Genomic DNA, 11,970 nt, shown 5'->3' on the forward strand with positions numbered 1-11,970 from the left:
TAATGACATTGTTCTTACAGGCAGTGATCACCATGGCATCTCACAAGTAAAACAACACCTTTGTCAACACTTTCAAACCAAAGATCTTGGCAAACTCAGATATTTCTAGGGGATTGAGGTAGCACAATCCAATATTGGTATTGTTATCTCTCAAAGAAAATACACATTAGATATTTTGGAGGAAATTGGGTTGATGAATTCGAAATCTATTGATACTCCCATGGATCCCAATGTCAAGCTTCTACCCAATCAGGGGGAGCCTCTTTCAGATCCTGAGAAGTACAGGAGATGAGTTGGAAAATTGAACTATCTCATTGTTACTCGTCCTGATATTTCCTTTGCAGTCAGTGGGGTGAGTCAATTTCTTAATTCTCCATGTGAAGATCATTGGAATGTAGTCATTCATATAGTGAAGTACATTCAAGGCTCTCCTGGAAAAAGTTTGTTATATAGTCATAATAACCATACTAAAGTCGTTTGTTATTCAGATGCTGATTGGGCAGGATCTCCATCTAATAGAAGATCAACTTCTGGTTATTGCGTCTCCATTGGTGATAACTTGATCTCTTGGAAGAGCAAGAAACAAAGTGTTGTGGCAAGATCTAGTGCAGAAACAAAATATAGAGTTATGGCCTCGGCTGCTTGTGAGCTTATTTGGCTTAAACAGTTACTTAAAGAATTGCAATTTGGAGAGGTCACTCAAATGACACTTATATGTGATAATCAGGCTGCTCTTCATATTAGCTCAAATCCAGTTTTTCATGAAGGACCAAACATATTGAGAATGATTGTCATTTCATTCGAGAAAAGATTATATCAGGAGATATCAAGAGTGAGTTTGTTAATTCAAATAATCAATTACCAGATATATTTACTAAACCCTTACAAGGGCCTAGGATTAATTACATTTGTAACAAGATGGGTACATATGATCTATATGCATCAGCTTGAGGGGGAGTGTTAGATATTATTAGATATCGTTAGATATTATTTGATATTATGAGATATTATAGATATTTCATATTTATGTAATGGGCTTAGCCCAAATGTTTCTTTTCCTATATAAACATAACCCTATGTGTTCAATATACACAAGATATTTACGATTTTTTGACCATGATGGGGTTATTTTTTTTGGTTTTTACCAAAATGGGGCCCGTTTAAAAAAATTACAAATTTAGGCAAGTCGTGCCAATTCGGCACGACTTCATATGAAGAAATCGTTCCAATTAGGCACGACTTCTGCTATGTCATACAGAAGTCGTGCCAACTTGGTACGACTTCTGCCCTGTCATACTGAAATCGTGCCAACTTGGCACGACTTCTGCCCCGTCATATTGAAGTTGTGCCAACTTGGCACGACTTCTGCCTTGTCATATATATATATATATATATATATATATATATTTTATTTTTATTGTTTATATATTGGATAGTAAGTTATGTAATGTTAAAAATTAATTTGATACATAATTTTCTAAGAGTGTTAGTTTTAAGGAACAAAAAATTGGATAATCGTGTATGGATCATGTTTGACAGTAATGTAATACAATAACTTGATTATTTGATTAATTAAAAAATGAAGAAAATTGTTATTGAATTTGGAAATAAATAGATAAATGAAAAATTATTATATTTGGAAAATAAATACAGAATTATTGTTGTGAATTTGCAAAATAAATAGTTTGAGAAGTAATGATTTTACAGAACACGTAATGATGAGAATAAATTAATTTTTAACATTACATAACTTACTACCCAATATATAAACAATAAAATAAAAAATTATGACGTGGCAGAAGTCGTGCCAAGTTGGCACGACTTCAATATGACAGGGCAGAAGTCGTACCAAGTTGACACGACTTTAGTATGACATGGCAAAAGTCGTGCCTAAATTTGTAATTTTTTTAAACGAACCCCATTTTGATAAAAAAAAAAAAAAACCCATCATGGTCAAAAAACGGATATTTACCCTATTCTTTTTTACCTTTAATAGTTTTCATGTGTTATTAGTTGTGAATTATTGTTAATTATAGAAATGATGTAGTATATGTTGAACATAAAAAGGAAAATAAATTAGAGATGATCATTCATTTAATATTTTCTTTAATGGTACATTAAATAGTTTGTACGAAATAAAACATAATTAATGATGAGAAGTGAACGCTTTCCAGAAATGTTGGGACACATTCTTATTACTTTTTATTTTTATTTTGTAAAAACTCATTTATTTCTTTAATAGTTACATTTCTAACTATTTTAAACTTTAAAAATATATTTTTTTACAATCAATACATTTATTTTTTTAATGCATCCAAAATTAAAATTATCAATTATTTTTAATTTATTAATTTCTTTTTACTTTTAAAACGATACTAGATATGAAAATAAAACCAAAAGAGTGTTAGTTAGAAAAACAAAAGTAAAAATAATGTTATCTAAAAAAAATCTCATATTTAATAATTGGTCAAAAATATAACGAAATTACTGAAATATTTATAATAAAATAAATATTAATACGAGGATAATATTTAAAAGTAATTTATATAAAAAAAAAGTTAAGAGAAGAATTTCTTTATATATAATATAATTATAGATTAACTCCTTTCACCATTATCACTACTATATTCCTTTTACTATTTGTATTTTAAGATTATTTCACATAAATTAGAAACATAAATCATTTTTCTTGATTTTAGTAATGCAATTGTGTAATTTACCGTAAATGAATGCGCTATGAATAAATCAATCACGAGCCTTTAGAAATCTGCTTCACCTTTAGTTTTTTGTATAACAATTGGTAGCATTTGCATGAATGTTGCCATGCAAATGCTTAAGTGCTTCTTTAACATCACAACTTTATTAATTGCAGCAATTAAACCTTGCCCAGTAGTAGAAGGTTTTTATGAACCTATTGAAAATAAATACTTCAACTCTGGCTCACCACAGAAAGAAATAATTTTCTAACGTTGAGCCATAAAATCGGATTCCTTTTCTAGATAACTTAGCATGCTTAGGGATAAGTAAAATGTCAGATGCTCGTGACTTCAATTCACCAACTTCAATATTAATACAGAAACCAAAATTAAAGTAAAAAAAGAGTTAAAAGTATTACCGTGAATGAGTCTATGGATGGTTTTGTTACTGCTTGTTCTGACACAGTTATATATATTGCTGATTTAACATGTGAAATGGATGCAGGTGAGTGGGGACCACTGTGAAGCATGTGATGACGATGCTCCTTTATTTGTTCCACCGGATGACAACTCACTCCATCTTTCTTTGCTTTCGCTACCAAACAAAACTTAACCCACGCCCTGCCCTCCAAGTAATTCTTAAAATAATTACACTTTTTAGACGTTTAAGAACTCTTTAATATTTTTACCTTACAAATCATTTAGGAGAGAAAACATTATTTAAAATCAATCAATAATATATATATATATATATACACACTTAGTCATATTTATAATCAGTCTCTACAATGATTTCACCCAAAAAAAAAGATAATTGGATAAAAACATAAAAGTTATAATAAATTTTACTTTTAATTAGTTAACCAAAGTTAAAATGTAATATAATATGAAAACAAAACCGTGAACTTTTTGCTTTGTGAAAGAGAAAAAATACGTACAACTCCACTTTTACTTGTCGAACAGTTCTTTCCACTGCAAAAAAAAAAAGCCAAACATAAGTAAAATTAAAACTACAAAAGGAGAAGGACGAGGAGAAAGTAGAAAAGTGAAAGATTGTTTAGTTTGGTTGTAGTTTGTGTTTCTCTATTATTGTCCTGTGTTGTAAATCTGTTTTCTAATTAACAAGCAAAAACAAACACAAGGAGATCTATAGTGTAGAGGTTCACACTCCATTATAAGCAGAAGCAGCACCTTACCCCCTCTCTCTGTCCCGGTCTTCCATCTGAGGTCCGTATAGGCAAAATGAGACCATGCAAGTGTAATCTTCTCTCTTTCCTCACTCTTCTTGTCACATTCCTTTTTGCTTTCGTCCACTGTGAAGACCCTTATCGGTACCTTACTTGGAAGGTCACCTATGGTGACATCTACCCTCTTGGTGTTAAGCAACAGGTACTTTCTAACTGCCATGCTCTTCTGAGAAAGAAAATTTTCCTAGCTTTATGCTCAGCACTTTTTGGGTTAGCGTTTGTTGAAGATGTTTGGGTTCAATGTGGTTCTTGGTTCCAATTTTGCAGGGGATCTTGATTAATGGCCAGTTTCCGGGGCCCCAAATAGACGCTGTTACAAATGACAACTTGATTATCAATGTCTATAACTACCTCAGAGAGCCATTCCTCATTTCTTGGTACATTCTTGCATCTTAGTCCTATCCGCATTATTCTGCTTTTGTTCCTGAAGTTCTGTCCTGAAAGCATGCCTTTTATAAAAGTTGTATAATTTCAGTCCAGATTTAAAATAAGAACTATTAGAAGTTCCTACCTTTTTTATCCACCAAATTACGTTTTTCGTTCCTTAACTTTTCTGATAGATCGGGTGAACTTATTCGGTTATTGCTTCCCCGGAAAAAGAAATTCAGAGCCCACATAATTTGGTATATTTGATTTATCAAGTTAGTGTGGTAATTAAACGAAATCTATTAATTTGCCTCAGTACTTGAAAAAGAGGGGAAATCTTGCAATATACGGGGAGCATGCAAACTTGTAAACTTTTTTTGTCTTTGTCAATGCTATCCTTTTGGCCTCTTTTCTGTAAACGCCACTTTCAAACAAACAGCTAATTGGAGGTTAGATTCCCTTTTTAATGATGCTTTATGGTGTCCTATATTACTGAACGCGTGAATTATGGCTTCATGAGTGGCTGCACTTGCATAAAAGAATTCATCATTACAATATTCTATTTGAGCATCTTGCAATTGACTGACTATAAATATCCTTGTTATTAAAATAGTATATTTGAGCAGTTGGCAACTTAGGATGGTCACCTAGCACATTCTAGATGTCTTAACTACAACTCTGTCATATATTGGCGTGGTTGAGTCTTTATAAGACTCCATAAAGAGTGCCCATCAAACTTAATAAAGTAAGTCACAACCGTGGGTTGCTAAACTAGACATCTCCAGGACCATGCTACATGAGATGGTAAAAGGTCAACACTATTTTTTAGTGTCCCTAATTTGAATATGATCCCACACACTAATCTTTTATTTGATTTGAAAAAAATGGATCATAAACCTTCTTTTATTACTTGACCGGTCTCCACATCTTACCTTATAACTTATAAAACTGGTTTATAAAATGAGTTTGCATATAAATGTGTGATTTCCAAAATTAAGAGCTCGATAATTAAATTATTAGTAACATTATAATGCACGAACTTTTTCAAGGTTCAACTCAAGATGGAATTAAATTCCTACGTTTAGGGATATTAAATCATATTTCATGAACAAATGTATATGCTAACTTTTCAGAACTGATGTTATTTCCTAGGTTGTTTTCCAACGTCCAATCAATACCAATGGTTATTAAAAACACAGAAATGATGGAGTGTATTTATTTAGCAGGTAGAAACAATTGTCGTTTGTCAGAATTTGATGATCTTAAAATGTTTTTTGCAGGAATGGCTTACAACACAGGAGAAACTCTTGGCAGGATGGAGTGGCGGGCACAAACTGCCCAATTCCACCTGGGAGGAACCTCACATATGCTATTCAGGTAAAAGACCAGATTGGTAGTTATTTCTACTTCCCATCTCTTGGAATGCACAAAGCTGCTGGAGCATTTGGTGGCATCAGAATTTGGAGCCGCCCTCTCATTCCTGTCCCTTTTCCTCCTCCTGCTGGGGACTTTACCATACTTGCTGGAGATTGGTTCAAGCTAGACCACCGAGTAAACCCCTTGCATTCATTTCTATTTATCCTCTCTTCAAATCCTCCGCTCATCATTCCATGTATACTTACTCTTTGTTATTGTAGAGACTGAGACGAGTACTGGAGAATGGTCATAATCTCCCCTTCCCTGATGGCCTTCTTATCAACGGACGCGGTTGGAATGGAAACACATTCACTGTTGATCAAGGTGGGTAGCCAAATAACTTGTGATTCTCCATTTAAGGCTTTGCTGAACTTTCTTGCGTTCTGCTACCATTATTAATTTTCAAATGCACTCCTTTAATTACATTCAATGCCTTATCTGCAGGTAAGACGTATAGATTCAGGATATCTAATGTGGGGCTCACAACATCAATCAACTTTAGAATCCAGGGGCACAGTTTGAAACTTGTGGAGGTAGAAGGATCTCATACCCTCCAAAACTCCTACTCTTCCCTTGACATCCATCTTGGACAGTCCTATTCCGTGCTGGTCACAGCTGATCAACCTGTCAAGGATTACTACATAGTTGTCTCTACAAGATTTACCAGACGGATACTCACAACAACTTCCATTCTTCATTACAGCTATTCACGCATTGGGGTATCTGGCCCAGTTCCTCCAGGGCCTACCCTTGATATTACATCATCAGTGTATCAGGCTAGAACTATCCGGTATTCTTTTGGTTGCATGTTGCTATTCTGTTATTTAAATTTGTAATGATTGGAGTACATATTATTATACGTTGAGCTAATGTACAATTTGGTCCTTGAAGTGGTGACTTGTGTTGCCTTGGTGCTTGAAAGTGTGCATTTTTATGAATTGGACTCTACAAGTGTCAACTGTGAGCAAATTTTGCCCATACTAATTTGTATGTATATGCTCTTCAGGGACCAAATCTAACCAAGTTTCCACTTTACAGGACCAAATTATACATTAACTATTGCATGCATCTTTTAGGATTATACCTATAATATATCAGCCAATAACTTGGTATTCTGCTTTGATGATCCCAAACCAGGTGGAACTTGACAGCTAGTGGGCCTAGACCAAACCCTCAGGGATCTTACCACTATGGATTGATCCAACCAAGCCGGACCATCATGCTCGCAAACTCTGCTCCTTACATCAATGGCAAGCAGAGGTATGCTGTGAATGGTGTCTCATACGTTGCACCAGACACCCCATTGAAACTAGCCGACTACTTCAATATTCAAGGAGTTTTCTACGTTGGAAGCATTCCTACCAATCCTAGCGGTGGCAACAATGGCTACCTCCAAACCTCTGTCATGGGGGCTAATTTCCACGAATTCGTGGAGATTGTGTTCCAAAATTGGGAGGATTCTGTGCAGTCATGGCATATTGATGGCTATTCCTTCTTTGTTGTAGGGTATGTCTAATAACTATTTACTACTTAACTAACCGATCTGCATTGCATTCATGTAACTAGAGTGTAACAACTAACATGTGATGATTTTGTGAGATGAATAGGTTTGGCAGCGGACAGTGGACACAAGACAGTAGAGTACACTACAATCTGAGAGACACAATTGCTAGATGCACCGTTCAGGTGTATCCAAAGTCTTGGACTGCAATCTACATGGCACTAGACAACGTGGGAATGTGGAACATAAGATCTGAGAATTGGGAAAGGCAATACTTGGGACAACAATTTTATCTGAGGGTGTATACACCTTCCGGGTCATGGAGAGACGAATATCCTGTCCCAAAGAATGCAGTTCTTTGTGGCAGGGCAAGCGGTCGTCGCACAAGGCCTTTCTAGTTTCATAATTTCATTTTTTTAGGTGGTAGCTACATGCATTGCAATCGCACCATGTCACGAGAGGGTGACATATTTACTACGAGTATTTCAATTTTTAATTTTTTTGAGATGGTGAGCTATCTGCTGCATGTGTAGTAGTAGTAGTAAGTATGAACTTCCAAGTGCCATCATTTTCACGTATTCATCAATAAATTAATGCTGAAAAAGAAAGAGCCAGCATTTTTGGAAGTACGTGAACCAAAAGTATGGCCACCCGTGACTCTGCGCAGAATAGAACTGTCTTCAACGTGCTGGTGGAGCCGTGACTCAGTATGCGTTTTCTTTTATATTTTGGTACAAAGCAAAAAAGCTATGCATGAGACGGCGTACGCATGTCTCACAAAATAAATAAAATATATTAACATCCTTGTGTAAAACCCTAATAATAATTGAGATTATAATAAAAAAAAAACATTTTCTTTTAGAATGATTGAAACAGAAAATGTTTTTCAATTATTTTCTACTCATCCTTATATTAAAAAATGTTATAGCATAATTGTATTTTATCTTTCATGATTAATATTTTCTTAGGTTGAGTTTGGATTGGAAAATGGAAAGGATGATAATGGAGTTGTTAGATTGTTTGGACGGAAGGATGTTAGAGTGAATTTGTGAGAATGATTTATTGTGAGAGTTTTTTTTTTAAAGTATAAAATATAAATTTACAAATTTACTATTGTTATTAAAAAAATATTCAAATAATGAATTATGATATTTTTTAAAATTTGAGTTAATTATATTGTTCTAAATTATTTCTGATATCAGAATAATTATTTTTGAAAAAAATACGTGACATAATTAGAGTTATATATGTAAAAATTGAAATTATTATATAAAAATAAATAATTGAAATATTTAAAATTTTAAATAAATACAAATCTTAAATATTTTAGGTTATATTTAATTAAAATTTTTAAATATATAAAATTTTTAAATATATAAAATTTTTAAAATATTCAAAATCTTAAATAAATGCAAAATCTAAATATTTAAAGTCTTATTAAAGAAAAATGTAAAATATATAAAATATATAAAATATTAAATAAATACAAATCTTGAATATTTAATGTCTTATTTAAATAAAAATATGAAATATATAAAATATTCAAAATAATATAAATCTTAAATATTTAAACTTCTATTTAAATAAATATATAAAATATATAAAATTCTTCAAATATTCAAAATCTTAAACAAATACAATTTAATGTCTTATTTAAATAAAAATATATAAAATATATAAACTTTCTAAAATATTCAAAATCTTAAATAAATACAAATCCTAAATATTTAGTATCTTATTTAGATAAAAATATGAAATATATAAAATTCTTAAAATATTCTAAATCAATTTTAAGCATTTCAAACCTCATAAAAAAAAACAACAAAAAATTCATTCTAGCACAAACAAAAGAAAGAAGAAGAGAATCGATGCTCCCTTATATTCACGTCACACAAAATCGATTATGGACACTAAAATTATGAGAATCGATTCTGTCATGTATTCAAGAACCACTAGAATCAATTTCCATAACCAACAAATGAATAAAACTGATTCTCCCTTTCTTATAACGTTAATCGATTTTGGGTTAAAAGGTATCAACAACTACTGAAAATTGATTCTCACATTTATCAATCGATTTTCATAAGTAACACTGGGACAAAAACGATTCTCCCATGAAATCAAGATGAATGAAAATCGATTCTCCTAAAAAAATCAACACAAAATCAATTTTCATAGCTCAACTGTCGACTATAATTGATTTTACCTCTTTCACGAATAAAGTTGCAATTCTTCAATAAAAAAGACAACTTGATACATGCAAAGTGTTAGGATTAAGAGTATGTATGTAAAATTCTATGATCCTACTTGTTATTAGTGTTAATCGTTAGTCTACATCCCAAGTCCATCGAAATCAAATAGGACATAATCTCATAATAAATGTCATGTTATAAGGGAAAAAAATATTTCTAATTATTATGTTTAACTTATTAGAAAATGTTAAAATTAATTTTATTTCCTATAATAAAAAAAATACTCACTTAAGAATTAATATGTTAATGTTTTAATTATATTTTTTTATTTAAGATGTTAATATATATTATTAAAATAAGTTGTAAAATAGTTGTTTCATTCTATAAAAAAATGGAAAACATCACTTTTCTAATGTATTATTGTTATCTTTCTCTAATTATTTTCTTTGTCTTATACAACACTTTTGTAAAGTGATACATGTTCAGTCAATTCCACAGTTTTCCTTGGATGTGTATTACTAAATTACTATAATTTATTCTAAAAGTCCTTAACTTTGAGTGTAGAAAGAATAAAAATAAGATCATATTTCAAGAAATGATGTCATCGTCATGATAGCAAAATAAATAACTCGACTGTTGGAGGAAAAGAAGTACAGAAAAAAAATGAGTTTTACCTAACAGTTTAAAGTTGAAGGATCTTAACCAAATTTCAGAAACATATTATTGTTTGGGCTTAGTTTAACATATTACATGATTTTGGTATGACTCTATCTTAATGTTTAAACAGTGAATACAGAGTAGTTTACAAGAAATTCTTATATTTTAGTTAAATCTAATTGAAAAATAATGGTTAAATGTCAACTTATTCCATTAAGATAAAGTTGTCCAAATTTTCAGAGGACCAAAATTGAAATTGAAGAGACTAAGGAATGAAAATGGAAGTCTGTCTGATCCATCTCAGCTCATCTTAGATTATGGAATGACTTGTTTTTACATAATTGTCAATTTGTGGGTATGTGATTCCACCCACATACACAAAATAAAAATTATAAACAGTTAAAGAAAAGATTAAAAATTTATTACAACTAAATAAAAAAAACACAATATAAAAAATTAAATTAAAACAATAAATAAAATATAAATATGTATTTGTAAATATAGTAGTATAAAAAAATACAAAAAATTTATTATTAATGACACTGAAACTTAATGACTAAATTGATTAACTTTTCTGTACAGTCAATCTTTAATAATTAATATAATATATTTTAATATAATATTAATGAAATAATAAATAAAAATATTCTCTTATATGCACTGCTATCTGATAAATTAAGGTTTTGCTGGATAAATATATATGGTCAATAAATCTTTATTAGTATCAATCTTGTACCTACAAAAAAATCAACCATTTAATTAATAAAAATATAGTTCCTCCTAATATTCCTAGCAGTATGTCCCAGATGCTAGGTAGAAAATAAAAGAAAAACCACTGATGAAAATTGAGATGAGACACTCTGTTCTTCAAATGTCCATACTTTTTGGAGGTTATACGTATGAAAGGCCTTGATTGGTTTGGGTTGAATTGATTTTTCAAAAATTATTTTTTAAGTAGATGTAAATGAGAAATGTGTCATATTAATTTCGACGCCAGAATTTACATTGAGAGAGAAATTGATTTTCAATGCTGGAACAAAAGTTTTTTAATCTAGTGTAGATTAAAGAGTAAAAAGGAAAATGAAAAAGAAATAAAAAAATAATGTAAAAGTGAGAATATTTAAATTCAAAATAAGTAAGAAGAATTTGATATTAAAAATAATAATTTGAAAATAAATATAATTAAATATTAGAAATAGGCTTCTTCTTCCTGCACCTCTACGTTTTTCTTCCTGCACCCCCACAATTTTCTAAATCCCGAAACTGACCTTGACCTTTTATTTGAAAAAGGGCACTATGGTTATTGAAAATCGAGATCTGAGAATGTGCTACGGATTCATCAATCCGGAACTGAATCATTTTTTTTTTCTGGATGAGGGGGTGTTTTGGAAGCAAATTTTGCATAAATTAATGATTTCTAGATTGCTGAATCCGGAAGCCTAATTCTGTTACGAATTGCTGGATCCAGAATGTTTTTTTTTTGAATTATGGATTTATGATTGCAGAATGCATATTTCTGTCACGGATTGGTAGATCCAAAATGCTTTTTTTTGAATGATGGATTTTTAAATGTGAAATGCATATTTTGAAATAAAGAATTGGTAGTACCAATCTGAAATATTTCTGGATTCCATAATCTGAAATGAAAAAAAACAAATAAAGTTCAAGTTCATTTTAGGGTTTTAAAAAAATAATAGGAACAAATTGGTCTTTGCATAACATTTTGGGGGTGCAGGAAGAAAAGTATAGGGGTGCAGGAAGAACCTGCCTAAAAAATATTGAAGTCCATAAAGGCCCAGTACAATATTAAGGTCTGGGATTCCGCGTACTATGGGCCGTATAATGGTTGGGCCGTTTGTTCTTACATGAGCAAAACCCTCCTTGAACCTCAGCTC

At 31.2% G+C, this 11,970-nt stretch overlaps 1 protein-coding gene across 1 annotated transcript; it reads left to right on the top strand.

The window, feature by feature from the left end:
• The first annotated feature begins 3,607 nt into the window (after positions 1 to 3,607).
• LOC137806714 (L-ascorbate oxidase homolog) lies at positions 3,608 to 7,852 on the top strand. The gene is made up of 7 exons (XM_068606964.1): positions 3,608 to 4,085; positions 4,211 to 4,320; positions 5,590 to 5,860; positions 5,947 to 6,049; positions 6,170 to 6,515; positions 6,863 to 7,231; positions 7,333 to 7,852. Exons 1-7 carry the CDS (start codon positions 3,939 to 3,941, stop codon positions 7,622 to 7,624), a joined length of 1,638 nt encoding a protein of 545 aa, XP_068463065.1. The 5' UTR covers positions 3,608 to 3,938; the 3' UTR covers positions 7,625 to 7,852.
• The last annotated feature ends 4,118 nt before the right edge of the window (positions 7,853 to 11,970 follow it).

The sequence above is a fragment of the Phaseolus vulgaris genome, chromosome 3 (genome assembly GCF_051622355.1).
Source record: "Phaseolus vulgaris cultivar YP4 chromosome 3, ASM5162235v1, whole genome shotgun sequence".
NCBI classification, from domain to species: Eukaryota; Viridiplantae; Streptophyta; class Magnoliopsida; order Fabales; family Fabaceae; genus Phaseolus; species Phaseolus vulgaris.

Excerpts from the sequence above, each read along its gene's own strand:
- LOC137806714 (XM_068606964.1), top strand. The coding sequence starts at position 3,939 with ATGAGACCATGCAAGTGTAATCTTCTCTCTTTCCTCACTCTTCTTGTC. Across the intron at positions 5,861-5,946 it reads GGTTCAAGCTAGACCACCGA|AGACTGAGACGAGTACTGGA; the intron begins GTAAACCCCTTG and ends TTGTTATTGTAG. Across the intron at positions 6,050-6,169 it reads CACATTCACTGTTGATCAAG|GTAAGACGTATAGATTCAGG; the intron begins GTGGGTAGCCAA and ends CCTTATCTGCAG.